The 23,745-nt window shown below is 28.7% G+C and overlaps 5 protein-coding genes across 5 annotated transcripts in view; 2 read left to right on the top strand and 3 right to left on the bottom strand.

The window, feature by feature from the left end:
* Positions 1 to 837, top strand: part of cand_034120 (uncharacterized protein) — a gene marked incomplete at both ends in the record, with an annotated part of 2,142 nt that extends 1,305 nt beyond the window's left edge. Inside the window, one exon of the mRNA XM_067213638.1 lies at positions 29 to 837. Within this exon, the coding sequence (XP_067070200.1) occupies positions 29 to 837 (809 nt within the window). The remainder of the gene's footprint in view (positions 1 to 28) is intronic.
* Positions 838 to 1,436: 599 nt separating this feature from the next.
* cand_034130 (uncharacterized protein) lies at positions 1,437 to 12,980 on the top strand (the record flags this gene model as incomplete). The annotated part of the gene is made up of 1 exon (XM_067213639.1): positions 1,437 to 12,980. One exon carries the CDS (start codon positions 1,437 to 1,439, stop codon positions 12,978 to 12,980), a length of 11,544 nt encoding a protein of 3,847 aa, XP_067070201.1.
* A 68-nt stretch (positions 12,981 to 13,048) lies between these two features.
* Positions 13,049 to 15,529, bottom strand: cand_034140 (uncharacterized protein; the record flags this gene model as incomplete). The annotated part of the gene is made up of 1 exon (XM_067213640.1): positions 13,049 to 15,529. One exon carries the CDS (start codon positions 15,527 to 15,529, stop codon positions 13,049 to 13,051), a length of 2,481 nt encoding a protein of 826 aa, XP_067070202.1.
* A 191-nt stretch (positions 15,530 to 15,720) lies between these two features.
* On the bottom strand, positions 15,721 to 20,526 carry cand_034150 (ABC transporter family protein; the record flags this gene model as incomplete). Its single annotated transcript, XM_067213641.1, has 1 exon — positions 15,721 to 20,526. One exon carries the CDS (start codon positions 20,524 to 20,526, stop codon positions 15,721 to 15,723), a length of 4,806 nt encoding a protein of 1,601 aa, XP_067070203.1.
* Positions 20,527 to 21,000: 474 nt separating this feature from the next.
* Positions 21,001 to 23,652, bottom strand: cand_034160 (uncharacterized protein; the record flags this gene model as incomplete). The annotated part of the gene is made up of 1 exon (XM_067213642.1): positions 21,001 to 23,652. One exon carries the CDS (start codon positions 23,650 to 23,652, stop codon positions 21,001 to 21,003), a length of 2,652 nt encoding a protein of 883 aa, XP_067070204.1.
* Positions 23,653 to 23,745: the final 93 nt, after the last annotated feature.

The following is a 23,745-nucleotide window of genomic DNA, read 5'->3' on the forward strand; positions in this document are numbered from 1 at the left end:
ACAACTACTACAACTACAACTACTACAGTCAGTAGTAATATTGTAACTACAATAGAATATACAAGTGTACCAACAATAAATACTTTAAATTATATTGAAAAACAATTAATAATTGGATCATCTGAGCCAAACTATGAAAGTAAAGATATGTTAGATGATTTATCACTGATGGGATTTGGTGAAGAAGAAAATGAAATAATGAGTCAGTATTCTTTCCCTTATCACTCACAAGAAGTATTAGGATACCAAGATAACATAAATACAACAGCACAGGTTGATTTAAATAATGAATCATTACAAAAATTATCTGATAGACCAGCAAATTCTGCATTAATTATAGGGTCGTCTGTTGGAGGTGCAGTTGCATTGGGTTCAATTATATTGTGTTGTGTAGCATGTAGGAATAATAAAGATAATGATGGAGATTTTAATGATGAAAATCAAGGAAATATTCAGATCAGTAATATATCTATGGATTCATCAATTAAAGAAAATTCTTTGGAACCTGCATGTAGTGATAGTGTTCCAGCCTTTATGGTTATAGACAAATCAGTAAATCATAATGTAAATTTGACACAGTCAGATCAAAGTGTTATTTCAATTGAAGATACAACATTTTCACCTATATATACAACCCAAAATGGGACTCCTGAATCTGGGAAACCTCAGTTTTGTGTTGCTCAATCTCAAGCTACAGCATTAAATTTGCATTCAAATAACAATATAGCTATTCATTATGATACTAGATGTCAAAATTTTAAAACTAATGCATTAAAAAGTGCAAAGTATCACGAATTTTACTATTCTCAAGGTGGGGACAGTAATTCCAGTAAATAGATTCACCAATTTCCTCTTCTTTTCTTTGGTAGCTTTTGGAGGTTGTGTTATATATGACTTAAGGGATTATAGTTATAATGAAGTATCTCCACTTTTTTTCTTAATTTACTATATTTCTACTATATATAATAGCTTAGGAACTATTTAATTTTATATTTTAGTGTAATATCTCTTTGTAAAGTAAGATTAGGTTTTTTTTTCTTTATATACTAATTTAAATTTATAAGGTTAATATTACCTACATATCATAATACATCATCAAATGCAGATATTAGAGTACTACAATAGTTCTAAATAACTCTTTTTAAATAAAATAGAAAATAAGAGTAGATTGTACTTTTAATGATACTACTAGTGGTTCATTTTAAAAAAAAAAAAGTGAACTTTTTAGAGTTTAATAGCGCCACATATACATCATGAGACCGGGAATGGTGCATGCAATTTTTGCTTTTGTAGCGGGTAAGGTTTTCAAACAAATCGCTTCATATTTAAAGAATTTATAAAAAAAAAAATTCAAAAAAAAATTTGGAATATTTCAGCTGGGACTAAATATAAACAAAGCTTATGAGACAATCACGAATTTTATTGATTAATATTAAATGAAGAGGGCAGTTTCTAGAGTATCCAGTTTTGTGGCTAAGTGGGCTACAGCATTTATTGGCAAGTATTTAGAAAATGTCTCAGAGGATAGCTTTGAATTGGGATTAAACTCTGGTAAATTACAGCTAAGGGGTGTAAAGATTAAGGAAGGAGTTATTGAGCAATTGAAACTACCTATAAAGGTTATTCAGGGTAGTATAAAAACTATTAACATCTCAATACCATATGGTAATATATTAAGATCTAATAGTAATGCCCCATTAGTTATTGAAATTGATGAATTAAATTTAAATGCAACATTTTTAGATGAATTTGAAATGAATACTAGTCATATAGAAAATTTGGTTACTTTGAGTAGACTAAAACTAATTGAGCATTGGAACTTGCAACTTCTGACTGAGTTAGCTGAAGAAGAGTTTAATGCTAAAGGAGGAGTTCACAAACATGAAAATAGTCAACCATTTTGGAGAAGAATAATATCTAGACTTATTCAGGATATTAGAGTTCATTTTCGGCATATTCATGTCAGACTGCAAAGCACTACGATACAAGATAAATTTTTTTTGGGGATAATTTTGAGATCATTGGAGATCCGATCAATTCCTCAGATAAGTGATTTAATAGTTAAAAATCAGGTATTAGATACTGTCGAATCAGTAGATTTACATAATAGTACTGAAATAAATCTAGGACCCGAGCTCCTAGATTGTTATCAGAGACAAATAGACTCATCAAGAGAATTATTTACAATTGATTCTGAAAATTTGAATTCAATATATTTTGATTATTTCTTTCAATTTAAGAATTCTTCAAGTTATTCTTATAAGTTATTAGAATTAAATGGTCTTACTGTTTATCTTCATCCAGATGGTACTTCAGATGCAGATATATCAAAAAGTTCTGGATATTCTTCAATATGTAAACCTTTAATACATCCATTCTGTTGTAAGTTATTACTTAGGCAATATAGTGATGCTTTTGATAATGAAAAGAAGCCACTTTATACAATTTGTGGAATTCTGGATGAGGTAACTGTTACTATCTCTAAAGATATCATTACACATATTTCATTTTTATTAGATTATCTTCAATATTTCAATAATTGTATGGAATTCGGTAAAATTAGGTTAGAAAGAAGATATCTATATAGGCCAAATGTACCAATTAAGGGTAATGCAAGGCTTTGGTGGAAGTATGCAGCTGGTTGTATTTTAAGAGAAGATTTAAATTGTTTAAATCATTCATCTGATAGTAGATGTTCTGCATTTCTTAAAGTACAGGACACATACAGAGATGCAAAGATATTAATGTATTGCAAAGATTATTCGGAGTTATTTCAAAAGTATTTTGAAGAATCTATGAACAGGTGTGATATTACATTTAATGTAAGTCAATTTAGCACTTCATTACTAGAATTTTCCAAGCAAAATTGTGAATATTACTGTATTCGTATACCCTTTAACATATTTTTGAATATTCATACATCTTTAGTTCATAAGTGGGTTGAAGAAGGTTTTCAAAAAAGTAGTAATATTTTTTTATCTAAAAAGGAATGCTTGGAAAATAATCAAATGGGTAAAATAGGATGGAAGCAATGGCTTCTTAGTCTTCACAAATTATTATCTCCTTCAGCTGTGGATTCTTCGGAGATTTTCTATGATGCATCTGAAGGAAAGAACTTTGATAATTTAAATGAAAAAATTAGTCAACCTAATTCTAATTTTCATGAAGAAAATTTACAAGTAGTAGATGCTACTAGCTCGTGCACTTCTATAGATATTGATTCTTCATCTTTTTATGATTGCCATTCTGAAGAAACTGAACAAAAATCTCAAAGCCAACTACATATAGTATCTATTTTTTCCAGTAGCCCATATATATATACACAATCCCCATTTATTTCTATAAGAATAATTTTAAAGAAAATGAAGTTAGAGATTTTACTTACAGATGATTTAGATAAGCCAGTATCGATAAATTCAGCTACTCTTGTTGGAGCTATAGACAATTTTGGTATTGATTTCCTGCAATCCGAGTCAAATTTATCATTAATGATAGTATTACAGGAATTTTCTTTAGATTATGCAGATAAGAATGATGATATATATCATTTAATATATCCAGATAATCAATCTAACAAGGGAATATTTAATAGATGGTTTACTGGGTGTTATGTATTCAGGTCTAATTCATTAATTTCTGGGAGTTCTATTAGGAGGCGTGGTGCATCAGCTAGTACTAACTCAGATGCAATACTAGAAACAAATAATTCTGTGGAAACTGTTAAGAGTGAAAATAAGCAATCTATTTGTCTAAATGTAGAGAAATGTTGTGTGAATATATATTCAAATGTAATTTTTTCGATCTATTCATGGTCTCAAAAACTGATTAAGAACAAGAATTATCACTGGTCTCAGGAAGTTAGGATAGATAAAGGTCAGACAGAAGCTGAGAACACCAGAGATAACTTAAAGCAAAATGATCAATATAAAAACAGTTTTATTGTAGATTCAGAATTAGTAGAATTTGATATATATATTGCAACTCCTATTCTTATTTTTTGTTATGAAACTGAGCTGAATGAGTCAATCTGTGGGGTTGTTAGTTTTGGCAAGATATCCGTAACTAACAAACGTCCTTGGGGAAAAAATTGCTTGGAAATTGATGGATTAAATACTGAAAATGCTTTTGATTCCCAATATTTAATGAATAAGGAATTTCCAACTTTTTATAGATATTTTCCAACAAAAAGTAAAGTTTTTTGGTTTAAATGTATTAATAGTCAAAATTACTATATTAAAGTAGAGGACATCTATTTATGTACATATAGTAATTCATATCCAATATTTTACAAGTACCCAAAAAAGGGCTCAATAGATGAGAAAAGTAATCAGGATTTTACTGACAATTGCAAGGTAAAGTGTGAATGTTCAAATAACTATACACTATTTAATATAGATTGTATTGATGCGAAATTATATTCACTAAACTACAAAAAATACAATATGTTTGACGAAACTTGTATTAAATATGTAAAACTTTTTGACGCCTTACCAAATTTGGATATTTTTAGTAATAATTTATTTAATGAAAGATCATTTATAAATCTGGCATTAGCTACAAATTCATCTTGTCTAGATGTGAAATCTTCAGATACCTATTTAAATGGTGAATTATTAGATAATATATATATATCTCTTAAGATTGAAAGTATAACATTAAATTTTGATCTTAGGGTATACAATCAATTGTACACAAATTTTATAAATCTCGTTAAATGTGCTGGTATTGATATATTTGATTGGCCAAAAAATAAAATACCTATTGAAACATCTAATATAAATAAATTTAATAAAGTTTATCAACTATTCTGGTTCGTTAAACTTCAAAACTTAGTTTTTGATTGTGCCTTAGATACTTATTTTTGTCTAAGGTTGTCTGGGAACTCTATTTCAATGTTAAACTTGAATTATGATCAAAATTCTATTATAAATATTTTTGTAGAGAAAATTTTGGGAGATTGTATAATAAGTGACGATTTTGAAGCATCTTCCATTTCTTTGTTTGTTAATTCAGATGTGCATGTGTATACAAAAGTTCCACTAATAAAAGAAACTGACAAAAACTTGATAATAAAATTAGACTCTAAAGCTACTAAAGTTCATTTAAGGCCTACAATTCTACAAGATTTAATTGAATTTGTTAATAAAATTTCTCAATGTAAGTCTTTTGTTAGTAACCTCAGTAAGGAGAACCAAGTTTCAAACCCGAATTTATTCTCATTGGAAATAACATTTGATGAATTTGGATTAATTAGCTATCAGCGTAATAGAGAATTTTTTGAAATGAATATGACTAACATCATCAGAATTAGAAGATCAAAAGAATCAAACATTGAAATTAATGCAATTACAAAGTCAATATCCTGTTACTTTATATATGATCACAGCAATATTCTAATATTTGAAGTAAGTCCTGAAGAGTTTCTAGATGCAAATCTACTTTTGAAAATTGTACTAAGTGAAAAAGTTCACCTAATAAAAGGATATGAAATAAAAACAATGTATAAAATAATATTTACATCTCAGATATTTGTAACTGCTAATCGAGTAACAGTAATGCTATTTTTTGACAAATTCTTGCATTCAATATTCTATTTTGATAATATATTGGAAAATATTCAGTCTATAACATCTAATGAGATATCTAATTCAAATTCTTATATATCACTAAAAGATATTAGACTTGAAAATTGCAAAGTAATTATCCCAGCATCAACAGATCAAGAATATGCATCTAAAGAACCAAAAATTCTACTAAATATAGATCATTTCCACTTTCATAACAAATACAATGTTTTTAGCAAGTTTTGTGGTGAGAATTTACTTCTATATATATTTAAGTTTTGTGGTGTAAATCTATATTATTTCGAAGGTGAGGATAAAAATTCTGTAGGAAGTTTCAATGAAATAGGTACACTTCCAAGTTTGAATTTTCATATTAGAAGATTCCAGAAAACAAACAAAGCTTACCCTTTTGACTTAAGTTGTTTTTTCAGATCTTCTGAAATAGCAAAGTTGAATTTTAAACCAAAATATCTATCTTTATTAATTGGTGTATTTGTTCAGAATATAATGTATGATGATGAAGATATTTTGGAATTAAGGAGAATATCTAGAAGAACAATCTCGGATCCTTATTATAATAAAAATGATGAAGAAAGTAATGAATACTTTCCTCACTTGATAAAACTCAAATACTTTGGAAATGAGGCAATTGAATGCTACAAGTCAAGAATAAGCTCCAATTATTTTATTGAAGATGTAAACACTCAACCTACACATGCTATACACTTCTTTTTCCCTAAGTTAAAAATTCAATTATTTCATAAAGTAAAAGAAGTCGAATTGGATAAATCTGGGTTTAAAGATTTTATTACTTTAGATTTTACAGAGTTGGGCATATACATAAACAAATATTTTACCAAGAACATCTCTGTGGTTAATGTGTGTTTTTTGAAATTTAGTTTAAGTAATAAAAGAGGTTTACCATTAATTGAGGTGAATGGGGCAAAGGATTCACAAGAAAATTATTTGAATCAACTATCTTCAATGGTAGACGATAATTCTGAATTTAAAATATATTCATGCGCAGAGTATCAAGACAAGTATTTCCCTGAGATATTTAAAAGGACTCAATACCCTTTTCATTTATTAAAGTACTCTGCTACAAATACTGAAAATTCTTCTATGTTGAAACTAATTGATATAAATCTGATATCACCTTTTATTAATATTGATTACAAATTGGAAGCTTTTATAGAAATATACAAGTATTTTTGTGTATTTATGGAAACATTTGAATATCAAAACACTAAATTTGAATTATTTAAAAAAGAGAAATATAAAACAAAACAAGAAAATGAGAGTGATAATAAAATCTTGCTAAATAAAAATTTCAGCATTAAGCTACAGCAAGTTAATATATCGTACTCTAATAGTGATATCGTCTTGATTTTAAAAGGAAATTATGAAATTAGTCACTTGAAGTTAATTAATGATTTTATTGTCGAGAATAACACTACAAATATGAACTTTGAATATAAAAGGCAACAAAGTTTGACAACAGAGACACTAGCGTCCCAATCATTAAATATATTTAACACAACTAGAATATTGGAAAATGAAGAATCCACTACAAATTTAATGGTATCTGAATCTATGCTAGTATTATCTACAAAAGAATATTATGACTTGGTATTTTGGAAAAATTTTGAAGGTCATTTGCTCTACAATATTTCTACAATAGCAGATGAAAATTTAATTCATACTAAAAAATCAAAAAGAAGTGGGAAATTTATCACTCAACCATTTGTAATAAACTTCTCCTGTATACATATATCTCTATTATATAGATTAATTTGTAGTTCTTACGAAGTAATATCTAAAAATATAGAGTTGTACAATAGTAATACCACATTGACAGATTCATATGAAGATAGTGGTACAAGTTGGAACATTATCATCTACAAATCCAACATTGTTTTACTTAATTCAGTGAATAATTTGTGCAATATACCACTTTTAAAATTTCACATTCAATCGTATAACTTTAATTACTCGGTGAATTTAAATAAAAACTCAAAGATTAAACTCCCAATTCAACATATAAACAATGATGCAGAAATCACTTTATGGTTTTTAAACCCTAAACATGGATATTATGAACCAATTATAGAAGAATGCAGTTTCATTTTAAATGTTGAGAAATATTCAACTGATGAGATTCACTCTACAAAGTGTAATTCTACTGGTAGAACGCTTGTTAAGATTAATGCACAATTTCCAACGAAAACTAGTTTTAACATATCACCTATTATGTTTAAGACTTTATTGTTTCATTCAAAATTTTTAACAGAAAATTGCTTCTTTGTTGAATATGAAAAGCTGATAAATTATAAATCTTATAAGATAACAAATAACACTGGTTTTGATATACATATATTTGGCTATCCTAATTTTGAAAAGTTTCATGAAAAATCTAAGAGAGAAGTTAAAAATAATGATCAAGATATGTACTTATTTTCAACGGTTATCTTAAATGGTGAAGAGAAGGGATTAAACCAGTTTGACAACTGTTTTCACCCATTAAATATTCAACTTTTGGGTATTGATATTGGCATCTTTGACAAAAGTAAATTAAAATTTAATACTCTCTTTCGTATGGGGAAAGCTATTTCTATTGAAAATCCTGGCAACTTTATAGTTCCACTGATATCAAATAAAAAAGAAAGTACAAATATCACGCTTATTTCATCTCCATATATTCTCTGCAAAGTCGAATATTGTGGTGACTCTGATATAGCAGTAACAAAGTCTTTAACTTTGAGCAGCCCAATACAACTTATAAACGACTTAAATTTTACATTGGATATGATATATTGTGAAATGAATTTCAATGACGAAAGTATAATAGCACAAAAAAAGTATATTATCCCTGCAGCATCAGCTTTACCACTACCAACAACTACCTTACCAAACTCAAATATAGATATATTATTTGGAATCCACTTTGAAGAAGATATTGAATCCATTGAAAACCTAGATTATAGTGAATATGGTATACTACCTATATACAATATATTAAATGAAATTATTTCCGAGAAAAAAAATCAAGAGCCAGTTTTAAACTTAGATAAACAATTTATCCATTATGTCCAATATTTGGAATGTAGTAGTAAAAATCTAAACAATTCTTTTGTTGGATTTTATGCAACATTTGAAAGTAGACTAATTTTATCAAGAAACTCATACTATTATCAGTATATTGTCAGATTTTGCCCTTACTTGTCAATAATTTCAACCTTACCTATTGAGTTAAATTATAGGATTATTGGTGAGGAATCTGAAGATAAGGGGAAGCAAGTTATTCTTGATTCAGGAAATATTAATTACTTAGAACAAAAGCATCTACACGTACCAATTAGAAACAGAATAAACAAATTAACTAATTCAGTAGTATATCAGTTTAGACTTGAAATGGGAGTGTACAAGGATATCAATAATAAATATAAACAGAGTGAATTTTTGATGTTTTGGGCTTGTTCAATAGACTTAATATCTGGAATAAAAGTTGGATATTGGAGTAGTCGCAATACTAGTAGTTATCAATTAAGTTCTGGTATTGGAAGTATTGTAGCTGGCAAAAATCCAACAGGCATTTTCACTATATACAACTTTTTAAATTTCCCGAAGGGTTATCCAATGAAATGGCTTATTCATTCTCAGAACTGGTTGAGTATTATAGGAACTGAAATAAGACTTAGTGATATCCAACTGGTGAACTTTGCACAGTTAGATTCAGCCCTAGAATTTGTCAAAGTATCTGATAATTGGATAAACTCTAAAGAAAATTTGTTCGTGAAGAATTCTTCAATACCTCAATTTTCCTATCCAATTATTCAAAAGACTGGAACAATTCATATAACAAATCCTGCGATAACTAAATGTATATCAAATTCATTAGTGGTTTACATTAAAAACCAAAAATTTACTATTGACTTAAATTTAGAAAAGGATATATCTAATAAAATAGTAAAGAATTTTGTAATTCAGGATAAGTTGGGATCTATTCCCATTAACATTTATTATCAAGAAAAAAATATCACAATACCGTATTATAATTATAATACTAGTTATATAGTTGGAGTGCTTGCTATCTATTCTCAATCAATGGTGTATAATGATACTTCAATGAATATTGAAATTTTAAATTCATCATTTACTTTGAAGTTAAAACCAAAAACATGGTTTTCGTATTTTCCAGCTTCCATCTACAAAATGACAAATTTGAATTCTGTAGATGCATGTAGAGATTATTCTGAATTAAAATCTAGTACAAAAATACTGAATCTTGCAGTGGATTCTAAAGTGCTATTTCCATTTGGGCTTAACAAGGGTCAATCATGGAAAATTTTGCTTGATAATAAGTTTTCGAATTTCGATGAGTTTTCTGATAATAAAAAGCAATTTTATTTGTTAGTAAGTTCAATATACGATAATTTTCTTGATTTAGAAATACTGAAAATATCTAAATGCTGCATTGAAGAGGTGAATATTAATAACGTATCAAGCCCATCTTTATTTATTTACAATTGCTCAAATAAAAAAGTATATATTACTCAGAGAATGAATAGGGTAGGTGATTTGCAAGCTTTTCAACAAAATACAATACGTGAATATATATGGTTTGATTATTTTTCTCCTAGAGAATTAATAATACTTAGTGAAAACTCAAGTCTTGAAGGGGATATTAACATGGCAAATATGAAATCTCCAGTAAATAGAAGATTTATTCAAATGCCTCTTGAAACTAGTTCATTTGAAGTTTATGACTTCGTATCATCTAACAAAGATAAATGGTTGATATATAAATGGTGTAGGTTGGAAAAAGACCATTGGGTATTTTGTATTTTTTCATATACAGATTTTATGGACTGGTTCAGATTAAATGGAAAAATACATTATGCTTTATCCTTATTACAACCAGTAAAAGTTCCCTTAAAGATTTCCTCGGCTTCATCTTCATCAAATATAGCCTGTATACCAAGTAATTCAATTTCTTTATCTCTTTCTAGATTCACTACAATTACATTAGATAAATATCCAATAAAATATGAAATAAACATATTTATGAGACAGATAATATGCTCAATAGTTGGTTTGAATACAGTAAGCTACCCGGAAGAATTGTTTTTGGTAGTTCTGGATGATGTGATTTGTAACTATGACCATGGTATTAAAACTGGTAGTCAACATTTACAATTAGCTGTAGGAAATATTCAAGTTGACTTGCAGTATAAAGATTCAATATATCCCGTATTGTTGCAAAGGCTTCCTTCAAGCTCTTCAAGGACATTGAATACTTTGGAACAAAAATTTCTCACTGCTTCACAAACATTAAATATTTCGAAATTATCTTCTACAAATTCATCATCATCTTCATCATCTTCATTTGAACAAGATATAAATAATTTACCTATAGTTATAATATCTTTGAGCTTTAGAAAAGATAAAATCCAACCTTCAGATTATAAATTCAAAAACAACTTATTTGTCCCTACTCCTACTCAATCCTTAGCTGAAAGTTGCCTTGCGGAAATTTGTGACTATATAGAATCATCCGGCTATACAAATATATTATTAAGCAAACAAAAAATGAATAAAATAGCCAATTCATCTAAAAAATATGGATCATTGCCAATAATAGTTATAAAAGATTTCTCTATAAGACTTATGGGTATTAATATATGCTTTGATGCTCAATTTATATATATTTTAACAATGATAAATCACTACTTCGACTTATTTGTAAATAAAGCTGAAATAGATGAAGATAGAAACTCATCTGACAAAAATGAAGGTTTTCCATTGCTGAAACGCATATATATTAGAAAATTCAGGATTTATCCTTTGGTAATTCACTTAACATTTAACTTGGACCCTTTAAAATCTTTTTCTTTGTCAACGGAAAAAGATGGAAATAACTCAACTTTACAAATTAATCAAGCTTTATCTTCAAGTTCATTAAATTTATCTCACAGCTTGGAGCAGTTTGCTCATACCTTTGGACTAATGTTATCATCATTAATTCGGTCTATTACAACTATTGAGGATGCTCCATTGTGGTTAAATCAATTTGAATTAGATGAATCCTCTTACTTATTAGATATAATTACTAAAATAAGAAAGCATTATGAGCATGAATTATACAATCAGCTCTATGTTATTGCAACATCATTAGGATCAGTAGGAAATCCTGTTAATTCATTTACTAATATTGGTGCAGGTATTGGAGACTTGTTCTATGAGCCAATATATGCAGTTACATCTGGAAGAAGTGAAGATGGTGTAGTTACTGGTGTTAAACGTGGAATAGAGTCTTTTATGAATCATTCTGTATTTGGAACCTTTCAAGCAATTTCTAAAATGGCTGGAACCGCAAGCCAAATTGCTGGAGTATTGACAATGGATGAAAAATATATAGAAGAGAGAAGAAGATTTGTACATGGACAACAGCCTCGTGATTTAATGGATGGCTTAAGCATAGGTGCTCATGCATTTGGAAAGTCTGTTACTGATGGGTTCTCTAGCCTTGTAGGGGAAGTAGTTGAAGGAGCCACAACTGGAAATCCCAACTCATTGGCTCTTGGTTTAACTAAAGGACTAGTTGCTGCTGTAGTTAAACCTATTACTGGAGTGTTGGACTTTACTCAAAAAGCTGCACAGGGTATTCAGAAGGCATCTACGGTAGATCGTGTTGGTAATACATGTCAACATAGATTTACGAGGGCCTTCTACACAAATTATGGTATTATTGCACCTTACTCAATTGAACACGCATTCGTTTGTAATTTACTAAAACGATTATATAACTTCAAATCAATATCTAGTAGTAATGAGCTCAACAAAATAAATGATTTTAATGAATGTAAAGTAATTGGTGGTCTACTCTATACTTCTATATGTGGTGATGGTTCTAAACTCGCAATAGTTACAAGTGATTCGTTATTAGTTTTAAATTTTGATAGCAACATTGCTAATAACTCAACAGATGAAAATATATCTGTAGATCATCACATATTACTAGACGACATTATATATGTACTTATTGGTACTCTAAAAATTCAATCCTCATCTGATTCAATATATAAGGGGAAATTTAATGAAACAAGAGGTAGTGTCTCTGGTCATGGTTTCACATATAATATAGAAGAAATATATCCAAGCCCATATAGTAAATCTGAGGAAAAAAATTTGAATAAGTTGTTTAATGAGAAGATGATATCTGAAATAATAATCCAAATGAGAAGACAAAAAGATATTGCATCATCTTCATCACCTCCCTCAGCTGCAATTAATGGTATTTGCAGTATGATTATTATTGTGCATCCAAATACAGCCCTACCTCACTACAAATGGATAAACTCAAACAATAGAGTAAATCTCGTAAAGTTGAAAAATGTTATATGTTCATTAATATGATTCTCTATATTAGAATATATCCTATAAAATAAATAAGATCAAAGGGTAGTACAAATGAATCTTTAAACTCATAAAATCTCATCATTTAGCTTCGATATTGGCTTGAGTACTCTTCTTGATAAGCTATATGGGGAAGTAATGTTATCACAAATAATGTAAAAATTGAATGCTATATTTTTTTTGTAGCTATCTAGCAAAATTTGGATTTCATGAATTTCAGCAAGTGATATATCACCAATAATATTCAATATAATCGTTGAATTACCATGGTTATCTTTTGCATTAGTATTGGATAGTTGTAAATAATATAAATCATCTAAATATTTAGAATTTTTCGACATAATATCAGCAATAATTTGGGCTATAAGACTTGAGTAGGGATTAGACTTTGCCAATAAATTAGCATATGAAAAGTTTCTAAATGAACGATGTTTTAGACTAGAACGACATGACCTAATACTTAGAAGACGTTGTTGAAGTTTCAAAATTTCCTTAATTTGCGGAATATTAATATTAAACGATGATAATCTACAATCAGGTCCTTCATAGCAAGCACAGGATATAGCCATTGTTAATATATTCATTATATCTGATTTCATACACTCTACTCCATTTTTATTAGCGTTTATAGTTTCAAAGGCTGTACAAGTAAATTTACGTCTTAGATGCTTAGAAAATATTGCAAAGTATGGATTTGAATTCATAAATATTATTGGTAATAAAAATATGTGAAGTGAAGATATAAATGCCATAGTGTCTAAGTCAGTATCATAATTGTTAATTGCATTATTCGGTTTTGATATCCAAGGTAATACCACAGATGGTGGCATTAATTTAAATCTCAATTGCTCAAGTATATAAATTAATATCTCGAGAATATGAATAAAGTCATTCTCAGGACTCTCGTAATTCCTAATACTTACTTCTATTGGCAATTCAATATCAAATACTTTTGCCAAATTATTTGTAATATCTTTGAGAATAATAAAGCGACTAGATTCATCTTTATAATCATTTGAAATTTGATTCCATAACTTCAAGCTTATATTGGATTGATTTATACTGGTTAAAACCTTAATCCATCCTGGAACTTCATCTCGATTACATTGATATAATGGAGAAGATATGCACATTAATATTCTTGTTATGTAATTATTATCACAACTTATTTCTTGGTCTTTATTATTCTTTATTCTATTCAGAAAATCCCTTAATATTGCAATGAATTGAAAAGATATTACTGGATATTGATCAGATAATATAAGATCCTTCTGAAGTTTGTCAGGATCTAACAATACAGAAAGTACTGTTGGATCCGTTGATTCTTCACATTGATATACTGAACTTATATCTATATTTGATTTATCTGGTTTATAAGTTGTAGACTTATCTAAATACTCCAAAATCTCTTCATTGAACTTAATCACATTTAAATCTTTTTGAGTTGATGTGATGGAAACTGGAGAAAATATTGGGGATACAAAATCCATAGTCCTGTCCATAATAACCAGTGTAATCTTTTCATCAAAGGTATCCTTTGATTCTAGTTTGATATTAGAAAGTTGGAAGTTTCTATTTTTAGCAATTCTTCGACAACTCTTTGCTAAGTGTGTAGCAACTATTCTAGAAGAAGGCCCAAGTGAAAAAATATCTGTAACTGGAATAATCCAATCATTTAGATCATCTCCTGTATAATTACTACTTTTATTTCCAGAAATCTGCATAATAAAGGTCATTATTTGAATAATATGCTTAGAATAACTATCTCGTAAAAAAAATGGTAAATTCTCAAGCTCTAAAAGATTTAAGTTCTTTTTTATGTTTTCAGGGCTAAATAATATAGGCATTTCATAAGGTAATTTATCCGTATTACGCCTCTGAAGTATAACTGACTTGTATATTTCATCTATATCGTCTTCCAAAATTGGAAATAGGCCATCTGATTTACATGTACAAAATAAATGCACATTACCTCTTGTATTCAAGTTTATATTATCTAAAATAGCTCTCTTCCTATCATATATACTAGAACTATTACAAAAAAACAAAAATAAAGATTTTATACATACTATATTAATGTCATACTGATCATATTTTTCTCTAAGAGTCTTTGTTATACTTTTAAAATCAAAATTTGTGAGATTAATACTTGGGGAAATATCCATATAATCTATGCCAGCAAGTTTAGTATATTCTTCCAAAATATTTGAACTATAGGGTACAATAATATTTACTTTAATATTATCTCTCGTTATTAGGCTCTTATTCATATATTCTATAATACGCAAAATTCTATCTTTGAGTATATAAATTATTGGTTCTAGATATACAAAATTTATACTGGCAATTGATCCAATTTTCTTTAGCTTTAATAGGATCTTGTCATATTTATCCCAATCTAAATAGTATAAATTCCTATATATTAGACTAGGTAATATATTCTGAGCTACAAGACATTCTTTAACAGAGTCAGAAGTAAATAAAATATCTACCCCTTCACTATTATTACTTAAAAGAGATTCAAATGACTCTATGACATTATTGAACATCAATTTAGTTTTATAGTAAAATGTAAAGAAATTACATTAAGGTTATTCAAGTCCCTAAGTATTGAGCGGGAAAATTAGGGTTTTAATTTTCTCAAGTCCTAAAAAAATTAATGCTTGATTATTTCTTCCCCTCATTTTTGTTATAAAATAATAAATTATCGAAAAGCTAATAAAACTATAAGAGTTAGTAATTAACTTCGGAACACCCCATATTGATTCTCTCTCAAGAATTCAGCAAGAAGTTGCTGATTTCCAACATCACAAAAATTGCATTCTGTAACTTTGTGACCACAGGAGAGAACCCAAATCCGATTACATCTTTTGAGAGATTTTGAATTATGTGCAACAATAAATACAATACAATGCTTCATATAGGTAAATATAACTTCTTCTACTGATGTATCCGGAGAAAATTCAGAGGTTTGATGCAAAGATGCATCACATGACAATTCCTCAGGAGGCTCGTCAACCAGGACTATCTTATACTTGTGTCTGTGAATAATTAGTCTAGCTAATGCAAGTTGTCTAAGATACTTTTGGGTTAACTTGCAATCTGACTTGAGATAATTATTTGAGCTTTTTTTCTTAAGTAACCTACTTCTTTCACTACTATTTGAACGTGATTTATAAAAGAACCCACTAATAGTAGCTTCTAATTGATTGTTGCAACAAAGTCCCCTTATAATTGACTCTAATCCACATATCCTTAGACCTTGCCAAATTTCAGAATCACTAGATATTTCATTGTGTGGGTCAAGGAACTTTCTAACTGTCCATCCATTAAACCCAATAGAATCCTGTGGTAGTACTCCAATATAGTCATGTTTCTTTAGTTTTAGTTTATCACTATATAACCACATACCATCAAGATAAACTTGACTATTCTTTATTGGAGTTAATCCTAAGATTGCATTTAAAAGTGTTGATTTTCCACTACCTGTTCTTCCAATAATTCCTACACATTCACCATAATTCACAATTTGATTTTGTAATTCAATACCTAAAGAGTTATCTTCATATAAAACATTCAATTGATGAATATATAAACCTAATGACGGAATAGAAGGATATGCTAATACATCTCTAGCTACTTCATTTATAGTTGTTTGCTGTTTGGTACTATGCAAATCTTTAAGAAATATTGAAATCCTTTCTACAGCACACATTGATTTCTCCACAGATATAAAGGAAGAGAATGCATTATTAATCAATGGAGCATATGACATAGAATATATTAATGCTAATCCCCAAGTTCCAGCACTGGTTCCACTAGATCCAAAATTTAAAAATGAAATCGAAATCCCAAAGTACTTAAGAATAATTGGAAAAAGAGTAATTCCAACTGTAAAGGGTAAAGCTAACAGTTGCATACGAACACTTATCCATTGTGAAGTTGCTGATCTCATAAATTTGATTCTTTGCAAATTATCTATATATGTAATGTTTCTATTAAGATATGTCTCCTCACACTTGAAAGCTCTTATAGTAACTCCTCCAATTAAGGCTTCTGTATAAATATTACATATAGGTGTATGTGCCGATAGATTAGACCGAAATAACTCCCTTGAAGTATGTCTATAATATTGAAATAACCAGAACCACGCAAATAATCCAACCACAGGAATTAATAAAAATATCCAGGGGAAGACATATACCACAAAACTTCCCTTAATCAATATCTCAAATACAATAATTGAGAATGTACAGATCTTTAACATAATGCTGCGGTCTATAGACATTAGATCTAAACAGAATCTGCTAATAATCTGTCCTATAGTTGTCTTATCAAAGAATTGTAAAGATGTTGAAAGCATGCATCTTAACATTTCATTATGAACATTTTTGGCACCAACAATTCCCGCTATTACCTGGAAAATTTGAGCGCTAAAACGACAAAGTATAGAAAATAGAAATATTAGGATAAGGTAATGAAGATTTGAAAGATACTCAGATGTATTCATATTATATTCATGATCGACATCTGATACTCTAACATTTGTAACCTTATTTGATTCAATAACTTTGTTTCCGCTAGGTGATATCCCGGTCCACATTGCTAGGAATAGATCTTTACTATTTTCCAAAACGAGACTTACAAATGCAAAGCATATAGTGAGTGCAAACATATATTTGCTGGTTTTACTAATATACCATAAATAGATCTGTATAGGTATAGTCCTCTGACCTTCTGTACTCATATATACAATGTCTTCACTATAAAAGTCATTAGATGTAAGAAGGGGTTTGGGTTTGTCACAATCAATTGAAGGATTTTCTTGAAAATTATTAGAATTTGCGATATGCTTCTGAATGTCTGTATAAATTTGAACATCTATATACTCTAGAGATGGATTTGGAGTATTCTTTTCAGTACATATATATGTATTGTCTTCATTAGTGATAGGGTGAGGAGTTGCAATTGGAATATATTTGTTAATTAATGATTCTAATTCTATTGGTTGCAAAACATTACTAAGAATCTTCCAAGAAATAAACTTGATACCAAATCTATCAAAATTTCCACTTATCACTTCATCATGTAAAAAGTAATCAATAATACTTGGACTAATAACAACTAGACTAGCATAGTTAATTAGAAGTCCAGTCTTTTTATTAAATAAATTCCAAAATATTTCTCGTCCAACATTTGGATCAAGTGACAAAAATATATCATCTAATAAAAATAGTTTACTATCAAGCCTTCTTTTCATGTTATAAATATCTGCATCTACTAAATTTTCTTCAGACAGATAACCATATAAAGATCTGGCTAGGGTAAGCCTAGATCTTTGACCACCTGATAAAATATGACCTCCATCATCAAGGATCCTAAGATCATTTTCTGGCCATAGTGAGAAGTCCTTAACAAGTAGACATGCCTCTACAACTCTTTGATACCTTCTTTGATCCCAAGGTCGATCAAAAAGAATAACAGATCTGATGGTACCAATAGGAATCCAAGGATCTTGACTAGAATATCCAATTGTATGACCTTTACTTGCATTAAACTGAAGTCCTGTAGAATTTAATTCACCCAAAATCCCATATAAAAGGGTACTTTTACCACTTCCAGGATCACCCATTATAAAATGACAGGTATTAATTTCAACAACAAACTTAGGTACATACAAATTAGGTCTAGCTTTATTATTACTTGTTATTTCTTCCCAGTAGTAGCTAACATTTTCCAAGTAAATTTGAATTTTATCACTTTCTACATCATTCTTAATATCAATATTATTTAAATAGTTTGTATCAATAGCTGAATTATTTTTAATTTGAAGTAAGGGAGACCCTTCACTATTAATGTTAGATGAATTAAGCAATAGGATATCTTCCTCTTCTAGTTTTTCATCTACTTTTTTTTGTAAATATGAAACTAAGTATTCACTTTGCGATTTATCTTCCAAAAATTCTGTATCTGAAATTATTCTTGATCTAGTTGAAATTTCTCTGTGTATTTGAGATAAATCATTACTTTTCAAATTAGATAGACCGAGATAAAAGCTAAATCTTTCTAGTGATATCCAACCTTCAATTAACATATTAAGAGAATTTGGGACAGTTTCAAGAATATGAGTAACATAATTTATAATATGCAATAGAGGAATTACTGTTGAAGCTCTTAACTGGGACATATCATTACCTAATAAATTAGAGGGGTGTTTATTTTCAGAATGTGACAAAAAGTTCCAAGTATGAAAGGTTATAACTACAACTACAGCTCCAGAAGTAGCCAATTTAAATAACATATGCGACAGGGAGGTGAGTGATATTATTCCAGATAAATACTTTACTTCATTATTACGTTCATTTTGTATTCTTTGCTCTGCAAAGTATTCCCATCCTAAAATTTGGATTCCTCGGATTTGGTTAAGGGATTCATGGAGTTTTTCTAATCTTCTATCTCTCCAAAGTAAAAGGGGACCTTTTAAAAGTGCACAAATTATATCAACAATAACCATTAAACTAATAATACCAACCATAACCATAATTCCAGGAAAGGCTGAACTTCCTATATTCTGATACATAATAAGTGAAGCTATAAATAAGCGATATGGTAAAAGTATAAATTGAGTAATAGCCATTAGAAGATCTTCAATATCATCAACATCAACCATTAATAAGTTAAATACATTTGTAGAAGCTGCATAGCTATTTACATGTCTATCGTTAGATATATGATCAGAATTTGAAGTTTTGGATATAGTGAATTTGATTTCTTCAAGGCTTGAGCTTTTCATTTCATTATTATTTATAGCTAATGCATGATTATCATCTAGTTCAGTTAATTGTACTATTTCATCACTAGGTATCAAGTCATTACTATCAATTTCTTCAATATTGTTTTGCTTACAAGCTTTATTCTTGATTATTCTAGTAAATATTGATGTCTTTAAGCATGTCTGAATCCGCAAAATCACACGAGACAACCAGAAATTAAATTGAGTAGATATATAAACATGAACTATATTAAAAAATATCATGATAATAGCATAATGTAGACCACTCTCTAAAATAATATTTTTATCTTCCTTTGGTATATCACCTAAATTTAGACTGTCCTCTTTCTCTTTATATTCAAGAAAATTTCTTAGCACAGTATTATTTAAGTATTCACATGCTTCCGAAAGAGCTTTCAAGGCCATCATTGCTAACAACTGTCCATATAAACTTCTCCATAATGCTCTTATAACTAGAATCTTTCGATCAAAAGATGTCACGCATTTGAGTTGTTCAATTAACAAGGAATCTTCAAATATTCTTGACCAATATCTAGTATTATCTGATCTACTCAATTGAGGCAAGATAGAAGCTGGTAATGTTCTAATACATCCTAAGTACATCCATTTTGTTACCCAAGTAAATTGGATACGAGAGTACAAATATTCAAGCCATGACTGACCTTTCTTCTTCTTTAAAGGGTCTTGTGTTATATAGTACTCATCATTAATATTCAGAGTTAGGTCATTATTTACAAGCCTCTTAATTCCCATTCTAAAATTAAATGACCTCTTATTTCACTTTTAGATGGATTCACAAGTGTTAATTTACCTGCATGCAAATATAACTAAATTTTAGCAAATCTTAGATGGCTCTATTTATTATAACAGCTATAACAGCCTGAATACTATTGTATATGCACTATATTGATTGAATAATAGAGTATAAGCTTCTGCTATTAGGTTTTAAGTAGTTAAAAGAAAAAAATACGTTTGGACAATATTTAGGAAAGACTAAGGCGGGGGAGTGGGTGCACCAATTATTTAGATATAAAAGAAAGAAAAAAAGACAAAGAAGAGAAAAAAAATAGACATAAAGGTAAATAATAATCTACAATATTATCAGACAGTATGGTTTATATACAACTATTATATTATTATTTCTTTGATAATTACTTCTTTAAAAGTAAAATAGTATCTAAATAATAACCGCGTGCGGGTTATACTAAAAAAAAGATTTAGCTTTATTTAGATTTTGTGAATATACGAACAAATATTATCAAGTAGTGTATAACAATCAGAGTTATTCTCATAATCTTTACACATTTCTACCCAGAGCTTTAGTTTTTTCAGGTTCCTCAAAAGTCCAGAATCTGTACTGTTGACTGAGATTAGTAAGATACGTATTATAAGATTATATAAACATTTCCTAACGCTTGTATCTTTCCACATATAGTGAGTATTATTAAAAGCAAAACAAATTTCCAATCCGAATATATTGATTTGATCCTTGTCAATATTATTAGCTCCCAAATTGGACAAGATCTTGTTATAGAGTTCTATCAAAGCTATAATATAGATAGATGGAACACGATCATAATTGCTATCTGATACCTTTATTAAATTGATAATTTCACCAATTAGTATAGATGACCATTGTAGAGCTAAAGGTGAGAATAAATTAGTAACTTTATTCTGATAGTTAATAGGTGTATGTACATTCTTAACTGTACCAGTTAGTGAGTTTGCCAAGTTTTCGCAAGCAACTTGTAGGGAGTTTATTATAATAATTTTTCTATCCATAGAAATAGCATTATCTAAACTACAAGAGTATTTAATAAGTTTTGTTGATGTCTCATTGGGTTTTGATTCCACAAGAGTAGATAGTGCAGCTATAATATCGATTTCGTTTCCATCTGAAATATTTAATGATAGTAATTTGTGAATTAATGGTTGAATTATATAGTTATAATCACTTTTATCACTTTTAATAACTTGAGGTAATACTTTAATAATATTATCTACTGTATCAGTGTTAAATTCTGTTTGAGGTGTTTCTTTTGTATACTTATTTAGAAATTCTAAAGCTTGTTTTACGTTCCTGATTTGTACTTCCCCAAAAACAGTATTATTAGGAAATTTTGTATTATCATCATTCTTAGCACTACTCAGTGGCTGAAGATCCGGATATTTTTGCCAGAATAATTCATCATCTTGGGAACTATTGAAATTTTCTACAGATTCACTAGCTTCATTTCTATTTTTGCATTTATAGTTGAAAATATTATTTTTTTGTATAATTTGCTGGCCATTTGAATTAATTATGACTTTACCTGAGGAAAAATCCCTAATTTTCACTGGTTTAAGTGATTGCTTAATTAAGTCCAGAGTACTGACAATATCCAAGTCTAAATAGTCAAGTTCTTCAAATTTTGGAGGTTTTTCAATTGTAAGATTTTCATTACTTACTTTTGGATTTAAATCATATAATATATTAAAATACATTTGTCCAAGATGCATAGCAGAACATCTTATGATTGGATCAATATGTCTCAATCTAATATGTATTCCATTTGTAGTCATCTGATAATTTCCCATGAATATTTCTAAACTTTTATTAATAGGATGTAGATAAGTAGTTATTCCCATTAATTTAACAATAATACATGCCAAAGGTAAAGAAAAGGATAGTGAATCTTGAGATTCCCATTGTTGGCAAGTATATGTAAGAATAATATTAATGAAGTCAACAAATATTAACCTTTCTTTTGAGTTATTGCAGCTTTGCTTAGTAAAGTTCAGAATATCATTTTCTTCTTTATAGTTATCAATTCTAAGAAGCTCCATAGACTTTGTAATGTTAAATAAAATAGCATCTAAAAAAGGTAAGGAACATTCAATTGAGAATAATGGTCCATTAATACAAAATATTGATTTTTTCAAGAAGTACTTGTCTAAACTTCTAGTGTTAGATTCTATAATGCAGTACTCTGATATTATAACATATATTTGGAATATTGAAAGGCAACTAATATATATATCACCATTTTTTGTTATTGAAGAGTGATTTTTTACAACATCTTGTATAGTATGTAATACTAATTTACCCTGTAATTCTCTATTCATTAAGATTATTAGAGATTTAAATATATGTGTCATTGATTCCAAGTTTCCATTGTACTCAGCTGTATAGTTTAAGATTGATGAAGATAAAAATCTGGTGTTTCCACGTAACATAAATCTTACAACAAGATTTTCAGTAAATACCCTACATTCTCTTATATTAAGAAACAGTTTACTCTGGGAAATATTAATGATTGCTTTTGATAAATTCTTGTTATATTCTTCACTTGTTAGATTTATTGGGATATTTTGATATATATCTTTTGCAGTTATTATATCTGGTGAGACTCTAGTTAGATACTTTATATAGCTTTCTGAAGTTATATCTAAAGATAATACTTCACTTGTAACCTCATTACATTTGTTTAGTATGCTATCATTGTTATAATTTTCTTCTATTTTCATATATTCTGGTAGACTCAGAAGAATACTAGTTAAAGGGATGATATCAAGGAACTTGCTAGTAATATGTAACATTGGGACAAATCTACCAATTCCTGAGCTTGAATTTATTCTATCTATCTGTTCTCTTTGAACTATAGTGGTTTTCATTGCTTGTATTAGAGTCAGGAGTATTTCCATCGGAGTAGTCTCTTTGGACTTCAATAATAGCTCAAAACTTTTATCTGTTTGATCATCTCCCAAATTTTCTAACTCTAATATATAGTTCCATATATCTATATATTTAGTATTAAAGCTAGAATTGGTTAATTTGAGTTGTTCCAAACATATTTTCTCACTTAATTTATATGTAAAGCTACTTTGTATCGTTTTCATGGACTTCTGAAAATTTGGTTACAAGAAGCTTAAGATATCTCTTATGGAAGTATCTAAGAATCCTGTTTTATGAAATTCAAACCCAAGAGATAA

The sequence above is a fragment of the Cryptosporidium andersoni genome, assembly GCF_001865355.1.
Source record: "Cryptosporidium andersoni isolate 30847 chromosome Unknown contig_6, whole genome shotgun sequence".
Taxonomy (NCBI): Eukaryota; Apicomplexa; class Conoidasida; order Eucoccidiorida; family Cryptosporidiidae; genus Cryptosporidium; species Cryptosporidium andersoni.